We start from the raw sequence: 19,067 nt of genomic DNA on the forward strand, positions 1-19,067 counted from the left end.
ATGTTTATATTTTAAAATAAGTATTTCACCATGTAAAACATTTTTATATATTTTTATTTTTTATTTTTTAACATATTAGTCACAGTGACATTATAGAGAGCTTCAACGCGTCACTGTGGTCAGTCATTCAAATATAAACACATAATCATTCAATCATAATAACACATCATAATAATAACACATCATCATTATAATCATAAAATCATAAAAATAACAACCATTTACATTTATAATTGGCAAAATCAACCACTCAACCAGATTAGCACAGTTTATATTGAAGAGGTCAATTTCACTAGCAACCCGGTTGAGCAGTTATATAGGAGACGTTGCTAACATATTTGTGCGAGCTACGGGAGGAACAAACAAATCACGATTCCTCAGGTCCCTTTTTTACTAGGTGCATAAAACCTAAATTCATTAAGAACCTGAGGATTGTGTATTATCACATTTAATAGATTAAAAAAGTGCCGCCCCTAATAGGAATAAGCCAAGGATAATAACCATACAATTTCATATAAAGATATCTGAGAACCGTTTTTGGATTCTCTCACTCTTCAATAAATGAGTCATATGGGTAGGACTCCATATAATGGAAGAAAATTTTAGAATGCTACGTACTAGAGATTCATAAAGAATTTTAAGCACCAATGCACTCTGGAAAGGTTTACTAACTCGTAGTAAGAATCCCAGCATTTTTGTGGCCCGTAAACGAATATTGTCTGTGTCGTTTAAAATAAAAATTATTTGAGAACATGACCCCCAAATCGCAAAATTCATCCACAAACTTTAATTCGACACCACTTTGGCGATAGGGATAAATCGAGCGATTTGAAGATCTTGTCACATTGAGGACAAAGCATTTTTGAATGCTTAAAAGATAATTTATTTTCGACAGACCAACTTGACAATGCATCTAAGTCCAACTGGAGAAGTGCTGCGTCACTATGAGACTTAACTGTCGAATAAAAGGGTAATTGGATTATTAGTCACATTGCGGTGGTCACAAAGACAATTTTTGCTATGAAAACCGTGAATGAGGACTATTTGGCACTCGAGTTTTCGTCAGTATGATGTACTTTTCGGCTGCCAGATGTTCCGTTATAGAGATTTTAGTGAATTTTGTGACCAATGATCACCGAACCGAATAAAAGATAGTCTGAATACTTAATTATTTTGGAAATGTCATTAATGTAAATTAAAAAGAACAATGTCCCCAAATTGGACCCATGAGGTGAAACGGAGTAGACCCCAAAAAGTGTACTGATTTTATTTCACGACTACCAGATTGATTTTATCTCATGATATTCCAAAACCATTTTGAATGGTCACTTTATGCTAGTGTTTCCAACAGGCCTCCTTTCAAAAGAGCATTTTCAGTAGATAACATAGTAGATAGATGTTATCTACTGAAAATGCTCTTTTGAAAAGAGGCTTGTTGGAAACCTTAGCATAAAATGTTTCCAATGGTTAAGTGATAATTTATTTTATTCTAAACAGACCATTGTGGCATAACAGGAATTCCTAAAGCGCCACAATGGTCAAAAAATATAACACAAAAAAAACAAAATAACAATTAAACATAAATTAATACATAACGAAAATAATATACTAATCAATTACACATAAAAAAAAAATAAAAAAATACATTTGAACATAAACATAAATACATCCATACATAAACATAGCATTTAATAATAACAGCATTTAATAATAAATAGCATTTAATAATAACAGATAAAGTAAAAATATCAAATAAATAATATAGCATAAGGAATGCCTTGCACCTACAGCCAGTTCCAATAAATATGTAAGAAACAACTACAAATACAAAACATCCCTGTAAGGCCCAAATTGAAGAGAATTAATCAAAATTTCACTCATAAATCACAATCAATCATGAAAACAATGATGAGCGCAGACTACCAGATAAATGGGTTAGAGTAATTTCCGACAATTTACGCTCACTAAGGTGGAAAATATCACATTCAGTCTCGGCAGCAACGATTTCATTAAGAAGTCGAATAGCTCTTGGAATAGGAGCCATTCGAAAAAGGACTGTGCGGGCAGGAGGTACAGCCATCAAATAATGATATCTACCACGCACATAGTGATTAGAGATATAAAGTCCCAACTGCTCCAGCAACAACGAACATGACGTATTACCACGTAAGAGCTGGAGAACGAAACGAATTAATGAAAAGTTTCTCCGAAGTTCAAGGGAATTATACCCAAGCATGCCCAAAAGAAAATGAGTAGGGTAGAGATATGGGTAATACCCATATTCTTTCCTATATAGGAAACGAAGAAATGCTTTTTGCACTCTCTCAATCATCAGAGAGTAATTTGCTTCATGCGGATTCCACACAATCGCATTATACTCTAGCTTACTTCTCACAAGCGAATTGAAAAGCAAGCGAGAAGACAAAGGATTGGAGAATAATCTTGCATATCTCAAGACAAATCCAAGTCGACGAAAGGAAACATCAGCGATTTTCTTGATATGGTTGTGAAAGGTGAATAATAAATGCATCACTAAATATACATTGAGAATTAGAAAAAAAACATTTCTTAATTTTATGCATTTAAAACTGAAATTTTTAAAAACGTAAAGGAGGTTTGTAAAAATAAAAACGATGCAGTATTCAGATTTTTAAAAAAGGCTACATAATTGTTTCAAGATTAAAAATTCAGAATAATATTATAATTGAGATTTTTACATTTCCCTCTACAAAAATATCAAAAACATATTTTCAGTTTCGCAGTTCTAATTTTAAAACGTGCACAAAGCTCCAGTCTTGTAATTGGCGACCCTGTTTAGTCGGTTCCGTGTTGTCGTCGATCGTGGCCGATCCGACAAATGTCGGAATATCGGAATCGGATCAGATTAAAAACGTCTATTTGTAATCTGTGAATTGTAAATGGACGTTTGATCCGATATTTGACAATTTGACGCGTCCGACAATCTGACACTTCGTCGGACCGATAAATCGCTCACTTGTGCACTGAAGCCAATTCATAGAAATCTGTCAGATTCCGATGAATTAATACACAATGCACAAGCTTAAGTACGATACGGGGGTACTAATCAAACTTGTGCAAAACAAACCAAGTATTTGGGACAGAAAATCTATTGAATATAAAGATAAAACACCAATAGAAAAATTAATCAATTAATGAATTAAATAAATTTTCAATAGATGGCGCTAAATACCCAGAGACTTGAAACTTTGGTAGCAAACAGTATATATAGAATTTTTTCTTTTGTTATTATATTCGTACATTGTTGGCAGTGTTTTAGTTGTGACGTACGTATGTATGTTGAATCGAAACGAATATTATAGTACGGCGAGCGTTATCTTACACATACACACAGAATAGCGATATTATACATACCTGTATGACAAACATTACATTAAAAATCTGATTCATTTGCAAATATTTATTTATTTATAGTATTTTGGACCATTGTGGCTTTATAGGAAGAACCTAATGCGCCACAATGGCCTACATTTGATTATGAAAAACAGAAAAATAAAAAATAAAAAAATTTATATGTACATATATGTTAAATGTATAATTGTATTCAGAAATAAAGCAATGAGGCTTGTAATTTTCTTTTTTATAACATTCATATATACTCTTTTGATTGGAATGTACTTTTTTCTTTATATATTTTAAATCCATAAGTTTTTTTTTTGGTGATACATACAAGTATTCATGTGTTCTAATATGTAGAAGCAATTGAATTATTCTAGCCACTATTACAAAAAAGCCAAAATATTCATTTATTTTTGAAAATTCGGGCCATTGCAGCATAATAAGTAGGGATGCTAAAATAACTCGACTTCTTAGTAACTGGGTAGTACGAGTACTTACTTAAGTAAGGCTGGATAGATACAAGACTAGTAAGTAAAAGAAAGAAAGCAGGACTCGTACTATCTGAAAAAGTCGAATAATTTGGCACCCCTAATTATAAGTAACACTAATGCACCACAATGTAGCAAATTCAAATGAAATGATAACTACATATATGGAGGTAAATGAAAATGAAAAGCACTTTCACAGGCAGTGTACATATGTAGATGAATAGAGACTAAAACAGTAGGATAATATAACTCGCGATGTAGGTTATAGCTACAAAACACAATTTGGAACTAAATAAAATTGGTTATGGCTATTTGCAGGTACCATATCTGCAAATTATTGGCTATTTGCAGGTACTATATCTGCGAATTATTGGCTATTTGCAGGTACTATATCTGCGAATTATTGGCTATTTGCAGGTACTATATCTGCGACAGGCGCAAAGTCTTCTGCGCATGCGCGTGAACTGTCACTGTCAGCGTGTTTACTGTTAAAATTTTGTTTTAAACCTGTGGCGGCTCGCTATACGACATGGTCGAGTTTGGTCACCTTCCTGCGAGTGGGGACCAACTCGATTGTGTTCGAAGTTAGCTACCTCACTCTGCCTTCAGCTTTCATAAATAAAACACGTGCATTAACATGCCAGTCGTCTCATTCGTTCATCCCCCATAAACCTCTTAAAATTTAGTTTGAACTCGTAAAGTGACGCAGAGTAAAAAATATAATCCAAATTAGTTAATATTATTGTGGCGGCTCGCTTATACGACATGGTCGAGTTTGGTTGCCTTCCTGCGAGTGGGGACCAACCCGGCTGGGTTCGGAGAGCCACTACCACTCTACCTTTAGCTGTCATATAATAAACACGTGCATTAACATGCCAGTCGTCTCATTCGTTCATCCCCATATTATTAATTGTTAGAAGATTATTATCATATACAACGTATAATACCTACATACAAGTACAAGCCGCGAACTAGCTAAATGATATAAATATATTATAATAACGTGCGAAATTTATTTGCCTCATGTGTAATGAACGATTGATTAAACAAGTCTAGCATACATTAAATGTAAGAAATTATAATCGGATTATAAGTTCACGCGCATGCGCAGAAGGCTTTGTGCCTGTCACAGATATAGTACCTGCAAATAGTCAATAATTCGCAGATATAGTACCTGCAAATAGCCACAACCAATAACATTAGGAAAGAGTGGTTATTCTAGCCATCAATATAGATTTGCTAATATATAACTTAGCGCTGATAGTATAATATAGTATCATCAATGATGAGTTTTCGTATGCCAGATTTAGATTTTTATTTTAGATAATTATATTACACCTAGCTGAGAATTTTAATCACGGTATTGGAAGAAATAATAAGCCATAGGTTTTATTAGCATCAAACATTAATAATGCCTGCCAACTCAAAACAAATCATGCGAATAGTTAGTTTCTTTTTGCAATAAATGCTAGTTGGCAGCTGCTGTTAAACAAACAACCACGATTGGCAACCATGCTCAATATTCGCTGTCACTTGTCATTGATTGTTGTTTGCTATCATGGAATGTCGTTTATGTCTCAGTCCTCAACCTCCAGTTTCCATTTGGGGAGCTCCAGAATCATTAGTGCTACGAATTTGGACCTGTTGTCACCTCCGAGTCAGTCCCATCACTAATATTAACATATCTCGCTTATATACATATGTATATACTTGAATAATTAACCTAGTTATACAGTATTATCTGAATGCTGGAAGTTGACCCTTAAATTTTTCATTAGAATTACAATTTTACAGATAGAAAAGGATGACGGTTTGCCAGATAATATATGTTCATCGTGTGAATCCAAACTGAATATGTTTTCCCAATTCAAAAGCACCTGCGAAAAAACAGAAAAAATATTACGAGAAAGATTGACTACAGGTGTAGATATTAAAATAGAAGAAATAGACACGATATTAGAGGACGAAGATTGGAGAAATGACAGTTGTAATAACAATAGTTCGTCTAGACTCAGTTATCATAGTAACACAAATGGAGAACAATCTAACGTAAACAACACAAATCTACAACGCCAAGATGTATCGAAAAGTATTTCAAATAAAAATTTGGCTGTGGAGGATAAAAAACGATGCGATTTTCTGGAAATCAAGAGAGACGTAGTCAAAGATTCTCCAGAGGTAAATTTATATGTAAAATATATGTAATAACAGTCTCTGACTTGATTTAGTGTTAGTATAATAAATGTATACAGGTTTTTCATTTGAAATTGACCCTTTTTCAATGTCAATTTGAAATGAAAAAGGGTAAATTTTGTAGGAATCCCGATTTATCCCGATCAAATCGAACCATCTATTCCTACAGAGGATAGATTCCCACACTCAACCAGCGATCTCCCGAAATAACCACTTATACACTTCGTGAAGGTGTTCTTCACACCCAGTCACCATGTGTTTTAGACAGGTTCGTCTGTGTCCAAATGGTTGAAATACGGCTGTATGTTTGAATAATGTTTTATTATAAATTTTAGTATACAAGTGTATAAGTGGTTATTTCGGGAGATCGCTGGTTGAGTGTGGAAATCTATCAACCGTCAGAATACATGGTTCGATTTGATTGGGACAAATCGGGATTCCTACAATTTGAAATGAAAAAGGGTCAATTTGGAATGAAAAACCTATATTAAAAATCATTTATTTGTATATGTATAATTATTTTTTATTTATGTCGATATTAATCCTATGTATGTATGTACATATTAGGGTTTCTGATTTCCCGGACTTTTTCAATTCCCGGGACACGGGACGGAGCCCGGATTGTTCACGGGATTCCGGGAATCCCGGGACACATGTAAAAAACCATTTATTTTCAATTTAATATATTTTGTATTAATAAAAAAATTATTTATCTATTTACAAAATATAAAAAAAGTAAATGATACATAATATATCTATTAACTGGAAAAAGTGTAATTATAAAATTAAACTTATTTAAAGTAGCTTCTTAAGAATATTAAAATATTTAAATGAGAATCCGAAAGCCTATTTCTAGATTTGGTACAAAAATTTCCAGCAATGGAAAAAACTTCAGTTTCGGTCGAAGTTGGTTTTATTGTTAAAAGGGACGAAAATAATTTTTTTAAATCATCGGTTTTTTCTCCTATGAGCATGTATATTTTAATTACTAGCCTCTTCTTACTTCACTAACGATTTTTTCTTTTTTAAAGTCGAGGTTATTTTTATTTACATTATTTTGTATATCTTTTCTTTGATAACTCCTTATTTAATTCTTCATTCATCGTCAAAAACACAATTGTTTCATCTTCATCCGAATCTAAAAGAGTTTCTTCCATTGTGGAATCGTCAATACAAGAAGGATATACTCGCTTCATAATCTTCCATGCTAAACAACAAACCTTTGAGAATATTTACGATTCTTTGTGTATTTGATTTATTATTTCCCTTCGTGCAGTCGTGAAAATGTTGTATATTTTTAGGATTTTTTTTAATCCAATTCCCGGGATTCGAGATAAAAATTCCCAGGACACGGGACAACAAAAATTCCGTGAATTCCCGGGAATGTCTGTCCCGGGTCGACCCGGGCCAGAAACCCTAGTACATATATATCGAGGGAAATTAAAAATCTTTTAACCGCTTAGACGCCCAGCCGACGCGCTGAGCGTATAATAGATACGGCTGTTTGCGCCTTAAGGCGCTTTGGGCAGCTAAGCGGTTAATAAAAACATTTATATTGAAATTTTTTAATAAATAAAGTATGTATATACTTACTAATAATTTAATGTAATTTTAATGACATATTTACATATATATATATAATGTTTTTGTTATATTGTTTCAGAAAGCTATAATGAGAGGAAAATTTAATAAAACACTAGATAAAATTGTAGCCACAAAAAAACAAAATAACGTTTACCTGAAAAAAGACCAATATGAACAAATACTGAAAGACGTTGCTACGGCTAAATTAAAACGACATTCCAAAACACCGTTAGACTATCGCCGTTTGCAACGATACGACATTAAAACAGTCGGCAATGAGAATAGATTATTTTTCCCAGTTCCCGCCGATGGCAAAGGCACCATAAAATATTTTGTAACCATCGACGAAACGTTCGATATCATTAACGACATCCACCTAAGCACTGGTCACGGTGGTCGCAACAGAATCCTCAAATATTTATGTGATAAATATAAAAATATCACAACTGAAGCGGTCATGTTATATTTGGGTCTGTGCAAAACGTGTCAACAGAGAACGAAAGGCAAGCGGAGAGGTGTAGTCGAAAAGGCTATCGTCAACGAATTGAATTCTCGGTGTCAAATTGACATCATCGACTTTCACAGTCAACCAGATAATGACTATAATTATATATTAAGCTATCAAGATCATATTACGAAGTTTTTAATATTGCGTCCTCTGAAAACTAATGGGGCCTCGGAAGTGGCTGAAAATTTGCTTAGTATTTTTACACTATTAGGAGCTCCTTCAATACTGCAGAGTGATAATGGTAGAGAGTTCGTCAATGACATTATTACCGAGCTTAGGAATCTTTGGGACGGTATTAAGATCGTTCACGGTGAGATAAAAGGGTTTCAAAAACAAAAGTCGACAGAACGGTCGAATCATGATGTTAAAAAAATGCTTACTATGTGGCAGGTTGCAAACAAATCCAAAGAATGGTCACAAGGTCTCAAATTCATTCAGATGATGAAGAATCACGCTTATCATGACGAAATACAACAGACACCTTACGAAGCTTTATTTGGAACAAAAATGAAATTGGGATTGAAAAGTTCGAATTTACCAGCGGACGCCATTACTGATATGCAATCAGAAGAAGAATTAACTAAACTAATCGAAATGACAGCTGCTATTGAATCAGCTGACGGACAGTCTGCATTAGAATTGACAATACCTTGTGATATACCTGCTACAATCCCCGTAGAGACGACAGAAGATAGTGCTAGTGATAGGGCGAATATTACCGAAACAAATTTATTGTTTCGCGATATTTCAGAACATTGCGATGTGGACATGTCGGATTTTGAGTTAGAGTATGAAAATTCAACAGCACCTCGTATGGAATCCTTGTCAGGCAAGAGACAGTTGCTTGAGAAACGTGGGCAAATTCAACCAGAGAAAATATGCAAGCTATCGAAGTCTTGCTTGAGTTATAATGGGGTTTAAAGTTAACAGACTCGGTTTGATTCTACATATTTATGTGCCCTACACAGTTTGGCGCATTAGATATTCGTCGAAATGGCTGTTGGAGAAATGGCGAAATGAATTCCTGCTCGTGCAAATTATTGGCATTTGTCGTGAAGTATAATTTGCAGCGAGTAAATGGCTACAGATCAGTTATACGAATGATATTTTTATTTGGGAATCTATTCAGTTGTACATATATAACGAATTTTTTGTAAGATATTGTTTTAGGCTCCCAAAAAATGATTGATACTTTTATATATCAAAATAAGAGGTGAAATGTAGAAATTATAATACATTTTGGAATTTAAACCAGTGAATTTATAGCATAAAATGGGAGAATGCAAATTTACTAGGATTTCTGATTTTGGAAGTAATAAATAAAATTTATATTATATACAAATATTTTATTAATTATGTTGTGATCTCAAAATTGTTGTTTTATTAATTTGAAATTTTATTTTTTTGTTAATATGTATTTAATAAATACCATGTTAACATGTATTGAATAAATAATGTAATATAATTAAGACATTGTTTATCAATTTTTAATATATTTTTAATGCATTTATTTATAGTATATTAAATTATGTACATACATATGTATGTATGTTATAAATGGAAGTAAACATTCAAAAGATTCAATACATTTTCCGACCAATGAAATTTTTTTTAATTTTCCTTTAATATTGATATATCATGTATGCGTAGATCGATTCTAGTGGATATACATATGTACATAGTGGACAGGGTGAAGCGATTGAAATGCCAATGAGCGGGTCACGTAGATAGACGAAAGATGGAAAAAAAGAAGTGCTTGAATGATACCCGAGAGAATGTGAAAGGGTGAAAGGAAGACAGGTAGGCGAAATCAGAAAATGTGTGGGGTGAGATGGATGAGAGTTGCGTGAAAAACAAATGGAAGAGTGTTGGAGAGGCCTTCATACAGTAGTCTACCATGAACAGTTGTAAATATTGATGATGATATACATATTTTATATGGTATATATTTTTTTTAACATAAAAAATATTGATTATTTTAATATTTAAGAAAAAAAAAGTTTATCCACCATCTACTTTCTTAGATAGTTTCAAAACCTAATAAGTATTGTATTATATACATATATACAAATAGGGTTGGTTCTGAATTTTTAAGGACCAAACATGCCCTATCACTAATCAGAACGATATGAGGACATTGGCTCCCTCCTCGAAACGCGAGGGTAAAACAAAACGTGAGTCACCACCCCCTTTCCAACACTCAACCCCTACGATTGTCAATGTGAGGGACGTGCCCTTTATATTTATGCATTTGCACATAAGTTGTTGATTTTACATTTTATCAAAAGTACCAATTTGCACATCCATTACCGCCACACATTTGAAGAATGAACCTTCATAAACCATGTCTCATATAAGCTATATATACATTTTTTTTGGGTATTTGGCAATACTTTTGTTTGGGTATTCCTAAATAGACGAAGAATTTTCCTCAAAAATTTACTTATAGTTAGTTCCCTACTGAGTTTTTGATTTTTAAATGCTTTTTATTATTACTAAATTATGTTCACAATACATCTTATATCTATTTTAATAGCTACTGATCTACTGATCATTTTCTATTTCACAATTTTAAATCAATTTTGTTAGTAATCATAGTATTATATTATTATAATGTAAATATGTACAGCGTAATAGGAAAAAGAGCTCCAAAACCTATTTACAATTCTTTCACCACTGAGCTAAAGAAGTATTAGTGAACTAGTAAAAAGTTTTTTGGTAATTGTTTAAGTAAAAGAAAAATATCTCTTGTGAAACATGTCTTATCTATTTATTTAATTACTATCTGAACCCCGGCATGTGTTCCCGTTCCCGTTCTCGTTCCCGTTCCCGTTCTCGCTCCCGTTCCCATATGTCGGAAAAACGCAGGTAGCGAACACATTTGAAATTATTGCGTTGCAATGACACTCATTCCCGTTTTTTTTTTACAGTAATCTTCCCGGACATGCACACAACAAATCCTGAAAGTTTCATCATAATCGGTTCAGTGGTTTAGCAGCCTATTCGAGACACACACAGACATTAATTTTTATATACATTTAAGTACATTGTATATGTATGTATTTAAATCTCGGCTAATGAAAATGTTTTAGAAACGGTAAAAATATGCGTTCCATAAGTACTAAAGTGCGATAGAGATGGAAGAAAAGCACCTTCAGCAAAAAAGTATTAGTGCGAAAGAGACAACAATAGTGACTTCGCATTTGCGCATGTGCCCTTAACAGATAACTGACAGGGATGCGAACGCATCGATAAAGCTTATTCATTTATATATTATATTTTTAATTAATTCATTTAAAAATTAAATACGCATTATTATTATAGGAAATTTCAATTTGAACAAACAGAAATCGATATTTGCCAACTTGCGCGTGTAATAATATTTCGGATTAAAATCCGACAATATTTTAAATGCAACTCTATTTTTAATTTAAATTTATTTTATTTATAAATAGTGCCGATTGCGATGCATGTTGCATATGTGTGCACGCCGACCGTCTTATCGGCACCCCTGCATCGGGGAAATGCAGGAGGAAGTACTTTCACTAACTGGACGCGCATAACCTCTCAGCGGGCGCCATTGGCGAGCGTCGCGACGCTGTTTTTCCGCGAAAATTCGCCGGATTTTCCACAATAAGCTGGTTTTTCGTCACGTCTGTCGACGTCGACGAGGACACGGGAAACGAGGACGACGGATGCTGTCGTGGCTGTCGTGACGGAAGCGGAAGTGGCGCTTCGGCGGCACCAAAACAAACCCACCCCGCCAAATCTGCTCACAATAGGTACGTAAATAAAATTATTATATCAACCGAAATTCATATTCGTCACCCGCTTGATTATTGCGAAATATTAAAATTCGGTATTAATTTTCTCGAGGATTGTCTCGAGCGTTCACCCTCGTCGTTAGGGGGTGAGCAGGTGATTGACCATTGGAACACATCCACTTGTTTGCACACAGCCCCAAAACGCGAACGAGTATTTATATTTTATAAATCTAATCTTATTTATGTTTACGAGAATTTATATATTTCACAACATTGTGAAATTGTAAATATTTCCGCTCAGTTTAAATTTTTATTGAACATTGTTACATATGTAGTTTTTATATTTACATCGGATGCTATTATTTTTAAAATGTAACAATTATATACCTACCTTTAATATGTGTCTCTTTTTACAAGGCTTTTATAAAGATTATTTATATACTAAAATTGGAATTTTTGCCCAAATCAAACAAAGTTTGTAAAACGAATAATGCATTTTATTTATTATTTCAACAATTATAATATTTAATATAATAGTTTTCATAGATATACTCTCATAGAAAGTGTGTTTATTTCGTGATCGTGGATAAGTTTTGATAGACGTCATTATTGACACGTGCTTATTGATATTGGGCATACATAAAAGTATGATTCGTCAAATAATTTACGGTTTAAATATTGTAAACTAGTGGTTTTATCCGGCTTCGCTCGGTATTTGTAATATAAACAGCTTAAACATTCCAAAACAATCTAATAGTAAACATTCATTTTTTTAAATTAAATTTATATGAAAAAAAAAACGATATTGATATTGTCATCATAGAAACTTTGATTTGTTTTCAATGCTCCCAGACCAAACCTTACGTAATTAAATAGTTACAAAGTCTCTTTCGAAATTATACATATATTAGATATGAAACTAGATTTTTAAATACATTGTAATCCTCCATTCATTAATTATTGACTTTCAAAACTTGTACTTTGAAGCAAATCGAATTTGAACATGAAGTGAAGTGAAATTAAATTTGAATTTTAAATTTTTTCAAATACATATTATTTTTTTATTTCCCACATCTTTTTTACAAGGTATCTATCTTAGACTTTGACTCACTATCTTTAGAAGGGATTATTGCCATTTTCACGTACTTCTTTGAAGTATTAAACCGAATTATTGACAACCCTTCGATTTTATCGGAGCTTAAATTTTGGGCTTAAATGTGGTCGTGCTTTGTGTCAGCGTCGACTTTTCCAACTAATTGTTACGAGAACATCTGATTTCGGAAACTCGTCTCTTGTAAAGGCTTTCCGGTTCCTTAATGTGATAGGTGAGAAATTGGACCTGGTTGATTGTCATATTGATGACTGGTCAGTTTCATGAGATTCAACACGAGTCTATTTGAATGACATGAATGATTGCTAATTTTATTTCTGTTGTTGTTTCCTTTTTTTTGTAAGACTGGTGTGACGCATTGGAGCAACTTGTCAAGTTACATTGGTCGCTAACTTATTATTATTATTTATCTATTTTTTATGTATTTATTATAATAATAAATACATCAAATAAATAAATTAATGAGTTTGTACAAGAAATGGTTTATTCAACGTTTCGGTATATTTAACATTTCGGTTTGTCAAAATATTAAACGATTTCTTTCTATAGTTACACAATGTTCATCTGTATATTTTTGTTACGAAAATTTAAACTTTGGTTTGATTAGTTTACGCGTGTAACTACGAATATGTAAATTCAGTTTACCTATTTCTCTTCATTTGTTAACATCAATTCTTCTGTAGTATCAAATTGGGTTGGAATATTCAGTAATTTTTTGGCTTTAGGCAATTGTCTATAATATGTTATGATTATTAACAATATTGAACACTCAGGTAAGAACGACCATACTTTTTTAAACTTTCTTTTCTAAACATTGATATTTTTATATTTGAAAAGACGTTAGTTTGAAATTGTATAATTTATATCGTATTGAAAACAAATGAATTTTATTTATTCACTTTTTCACGTTTGCAACAAAATGGCCACTCGACATATCAAGACAATCGTTAAAATGCGATTAAAACAATTTAATCATCTATATGTAAGTCCATAAAGAAAATGCTTAAATTGTACTAAATTACTAATTAATTCAATGATGTTTAAACACAAAATGCAACAAATTTCATGTTAGTGTTTAAACATCGTTAACGCTTAAATTTAAAGCTACGTCTTTGCGATTAGAACTTTTATAGACTTTCCTGGCGAAAAACGCAATGTCTATTAAGCCAAATTGTGTATTAATTTTGTTTGAATTGGCGTTTAATTTATAATTCAACATTGGTCAATCATTTGCAAACAACCTTTTAATTGGGTCGAGGAAATTTTTTATACTAACTACGTTATTAGATTAATGTGCCTACTTTTTATTACACAAAGTTTCAAAACTAATGTTTTCTTTATCGTTTTCGTCGCCTTTCTGTATACATTCAAAATTAAAGGTCGTTATCAGTTGACCTACCTATAAAACGTAATTAAAACCGATTAGTCACGCACCATATAACGTTGCAATTTTTACTTGGTAATTTTTTCGCTTTATTAGACACCCCTGCATTAAAGTTACAATTTAAATGTTGAAAATGTTGAATTTTTTGTTTCAGAAAATCGCCGCGAGATGGCACACCCAAAACGCCATACAGTTCGGTGACAGTTGTCACCTTTCGCCGCTAGAGCACCGGCGCTTTGTTCGAGAGAAATTATTATTTTTAATTTAGCCAAGCCGCGCACCGCTTAATTAATTTTATTTAAAATTTGAATAAAAATAAAAATGAAATAAATAAAAACGGTTGATCGGTAACCATGCAACGGAAGTGCCTAATTGCAATCGATTGTTCAAATAAATAAAACAAAATCAATAATTAATAAATCAGAACGCTCTCAGTGCCTTTACGTTGTATAAATATACATATATTATAATAAATCTACAATAATCTCTCGCGTATACGTCAATTTAAATAGATAATCCTTTGTGTTCATTCGTGTGTGATTTATATGGAAGTTTTGCGGCAGCGGTTGTCAAGTTGGGGTGCGCAAGATGTCGTTGTGGCTGAGCGGAGTTGGCCAAGCGGTCCACGAGCAGCATCCACCGACCACCACGGCGATCACCATCTCCAACAACACGTCCATGGAATCAGGGATCGAGGCAGGTCCTATACCGACTATCACTGGATCGCTGGGCTCTGGGACGAGGGGTTCTTTAGGTACCATATCCAGAGTAGGTCTCGACAACGAGCCTATGTACGATACGGACAACACCGATCTAGGGTCGGACGTCGACGAAGCCGAACTCAGGAGGGAGCTCTTGAATGATGTTAGTATCAATCGTCTTCTTTTTCATCTTATCTTTCGTCATCTATTGTACATGCACATGAAACTTCTTTCGTTTAATTTCAACGTTTCTTCCATTTTCCTATCTAGTCGTATATTCCTTGGGGCAGTTGTGTCACCCTAATGGTTTCCATGGGTTTCTGGAAACCGTTGTTAAATAACAAAAGTTTTCGGAAACCCGTTGTTAGAAATTCATAAAATCTAAAAAATCATGTAATTTTTATTGAAAAAATTGATTTTGCGCTGAATTGTCGTTGCGCTGAATAGTCCATGCGCTGAATTGTCGTTGCGCTGAGTTGTCTCCGCCGAAAGGTCGGCGCTAAGTTGGTTTGCGCTGATTTGTCGTGCCACCGTACTGTTTAACTGTACTTTAGTTTTGAGATTTTAAAATTTCAAGCTATTTGGAAGACTGTGAACACTTTAGAAGAGTGTCAAAAATTAAAATTAGTAACGTAAAAAAATCAAATTACATATGTACACCATTGAATTAAAATTTAACAGCTAGTGGATTTATATCAATAATCATTTGAGATATACAAATAATCATTTGAAAAAAATCATCCAAGTCACTAAAAATTGAGATTTATATTTATTTAAATTTAAATTTAAATTTTCACGTAATAGTTAGTGCCTTAGACAAAAAAAAATAGTTAAGAAAAAAATTAGAAACCCGTTGTTCTAAAATTGGGGTGATACCACTGCCTTGGGGTCTTATTTCAGTCTTCATTTTGTCTGAGATTTTGAGCCCACGCGTTTCTTTTTCGATTTCTAAGATATAACTACAGCAGCTGTAGATTCAAAAGTATGGATGATAGTCTTTTCAGAAGTTCAGAATTGATTTGGTTGAAATAAATTGCACGTCAGTAAATAAGCTACTGTTCGGTAACAGTTTTATATTCGATCTATCATATGTTTTCGTTTAGAATTGGGATTAGTATTAGTATTGGATTTGAAATGTAGTTTTATCATAATGAATGATATTTGGCGTACGTCCATTTTCTTCATTTTGAGAAATATTTTAAATATTGCTAAACATTAAATATTATGTATGCGTTTCACAATTTTTAAAAATACTGGTGGCCTGTAATAAGTTTATTTTGCTTTTCCGAGATTCTGGAAATATGGAATTAAAAGTACATAGTGATAACAAGCTATGAATTAAGTCAAACTGAAATAGTGTTTTTGAAACTGAAAATTGAACTTACGCCACTTTCAAATATAACGGCTCTTATATAGCTTATTGCGAATATTACAACATTTTAGTTGTATTTTAATATTTTATATATCATCTATCTCCATACAAATTACGATAACTTATAATTAATTAGTCAGTATATTCAGTTTTTTCAAAAATTTTATTTAAAAAAACGCTTTTTTGACGTTATCTAATACAAGAAGCCGACATATTTTGGTGATTTATATTCAATGTTATGGATGTGCAAAGTACTATTATTAAAATTGAAAAGTATTTTGTTCGCCGTTTTGGTACTACATACATATGCATGTACATATATTATGAAATATTCACAGGTAAAAGTTAGTAGTGATATTTTTAATTTGAATTGTTTTTATTAAATATTTAAAGATCTGAAATTTCGATTATTGTGAATTATATCAACGGTATGTAAACAAACTGCCTAATTTATTCAGGATTTATAATAACAAAATTTACATATTCGCAATAAATACTATTTGAAATTACACAACGTATCACTTTTTAATACAATGAATACATCTATTATATATTTTACGATTACATTTTGATTTATTTCAAATATAATACTGTATTAGCGTATAGTACTTATGCTGGTTTAGATTTATCGATATCTCGCGTGTTTTCTCGTCGTACATTAATTGGCTTAAATTTTCTCATTTTTTTCTCGTTTTGTGTTTGTTTCAGAAATGGCGCATTTTATTCGATAAGGTGAGCGAGCAGCCGGCTATATGTACATACATACATACAAACATATGTACATATTTTCGTGACTAGTCCGTCGCGATTTTCCGCGAATGGAAAAATGTATACCTGCCGGCTGGCCTTTCCTTACGATTCGGTCACATTTTATTACCGGCGAAATCATTTTTCATTTCGATGGAAAAAAGCACTTTTATTTTTCGAGAACAAGATTGCGAAATTACAAAGCGTGTATTTTTACCTTTTGCGATAACGTTTCAGTACGACCCCGAAGGCTTCGGCGAAATTCCGTGGCCAGATTTCCTGAAAGCCCTGAAAACGCCCGAACTACAAGCTCACATACCAAGCAACAAGAGAGATGTAATAATTATTTTTATATACATATGTATAAATATTTTAAAATAAATTTTTAACTGAAAGTTGTGATTTAACATCTGAATTTTAGGTTCTGTTGGAGAGGGCGAGGCAGTCTAAAGCGGACGCGATCACTTTTCAGGATTTTGTTAATACGGTTAGTAGAATATAAATTGTACCTATGTATATGTATTTCAATATTTACGCAAACTATGTATCTATTGTACATAATATGTATCTATATTAATATAAATTGACAACCAGATGCTAAATGATGACGTTTCAAATACTTCATTTTGATTAGAATTATGTTGGTATAAAAATATTATAAATGCATAGAATTATTGTGCTTATATACCACTGCTGATCTCTAATTTTAATGTGAAATGAGATTAGAAAATTGCAATTAAATTACGGTTTTTGTCAGTAATGTTGAACTCTACTAATCCTACGTTCGCTTACAAATCCAGACGGTCGGAAAATATCGCGTGTACTGTGATCATTTTTTGCGAATATCTTCAAAGCAAGTGTAAATTTCATTAAAGCGAACGTCATGTGTTTACCGCAATGAGCCACATTTTTTATTGCACACATCGAATGCAATATGGTCTTGTGTGCAGGTCCGTGCATCTGCTACACATTGTACATATTGCAATTTCACGTGCACCTTTCATGCCACATTGTAGGTACAACACGTTATCTATACTATAAGTATTTATATTGATAGAATGTCTTTGCATTAAATTCTGTTCATTGGATGTAGCATGTCGTTGGGTGTTGGCGCCCAACCCCGAAAAATTCCAGTGCCGTGCGTGGAAAAATAATAAAAAGCCTAATAATGTCGATGAATATGAAGACGATCGTAGTCACATAAATTCCGTGCGCGCACAAACATAATCATTTTTTATATCTCGATTTTTGTTTACGCAGCCCAACTGAGAAATCAGGGTAAAACCCTGTCAAGGGTTATACCGATAGTTGTTTGTGCGGAATTGATTAATCATGTACATACATATGTATGTACATAAATTTTACACGCGAGTGCTGTAGTGTTTAAACCATTTGTGCATATACATACATATGTACATATACTATTATGTATGGCGATCTCTAACTATTTTATTTTCTTTTATCTATAATGCGACATTGAATGTTAATGGCTTGATATTTGCCATTCCTTTCTCTTGTATCGCGTCGTAAAGAGTCGACTTTTCGTCGCGCTTTACGATTGTGTCGTAAACGATGTCGTTTTAACATTTCGCGATAGATGTAATGGCGAAGATCGCATCGTATCGTTAGTCCATTTGAATCATAGTAATTGTTTTATTTATTTTTCGTACGCTTGACCTATAGGGTGTACCTCGCGCGAGGTGTGATGAAAAATCCAGCCGTGTTGATACATTCCCGTGTTGTGTCCGACCGCCCCATCGACTCCGAATCGGATCATCTTGAATAATTTATAAAATATATATTTAAATAATTTATATAAATTGAACTATTTATTTAT

General features: G+C 32.9%; 2 protein-coding genes across 3 annotated transcripts in view; both read left to right on the top strand.

Moving 5' to 3' along the window:
* Nucleotides 1–2,816: 2,816 nt before the first annotated feature.
* On the top strand, nucleotides 2,817–9,617 carry LOC143921204 (KRAB-A domain-containing protein 2-like). Of its 2 annotated transcripts, none has more exons than XM_077444401.1 (3): nucleotides 2,817–3,230; nucleotides 5,661–6,044; nucleotides 7,723–9,485. In XM_077444401.1, the coding sequence occupies exons 1-3, from the start codon at nucleotides 3,198–3,200 to the stop codon at nucleotides 9,070–9,072; spliced, it is 1,767 nt and encodes a 588-aa protein (XP_077300527.1). In that variant the 5' UTR covers nucleotides 2,817–3,197; the 3' UTR covers nucleotides 9,073–9,485. The 2 variants fall into 2 exon arrangements, with proteins under 2 accessions (XP_077300527.1, XP_077300526.1); XM_077444400.1 differs by lacking the exon at nucleotides 2,817–3,230 and adding an exon at nucleotides 5,379–5,523 and having other exon boundaries at nucleotides 7,723–9,617.
* A 5,471-nt stretch (nucleotides 9,618–15,088) lies between these two features.
* Nucleotides 15,089–19,067, top strand: part of LOC143920756 (rhomboid-related protein 3-like) — a 167,396-nt gene continuing 163,417 nt past the window's right edge. The window contains exons 1-4 of the mRNA XM_077443696.1: nucleotides 15,089–15,274; nucleotides 17,192–17,215; nucleotides 17,468–17,566; nucleotides 17,652–17,717. Of these exons, the coding sequence (XP_077299822.1) occupies nucleotides 15,089–15,274; nucleotides 17,192–17,215; nucleotides 17,468–17,566; nucleotides 17,652–17,717 (375 nt within the window). The remainder of the gene's footprint in view (nucleotides 15,275–17,191; nucleotides 17,216–17,467; nucleotides 17,567–17,651; nucleotides 17,718–19,067) is intronic.

This window comes from Arctopsyche grandis, chromosome 13, assembly GCF_051622035.1.
Source record: "Arctopsyche grandis isolate Sample6627 chromosome 13, ASM5162203v2, whole genome shotgun sequence".
NCBI classification, from domain to species: Eukaryota; Metazoa; Arthropoda; class Insecta; order Trichoptera; family Hydropsychidae; genus Arctopsyche; species Arctopsyche grandis.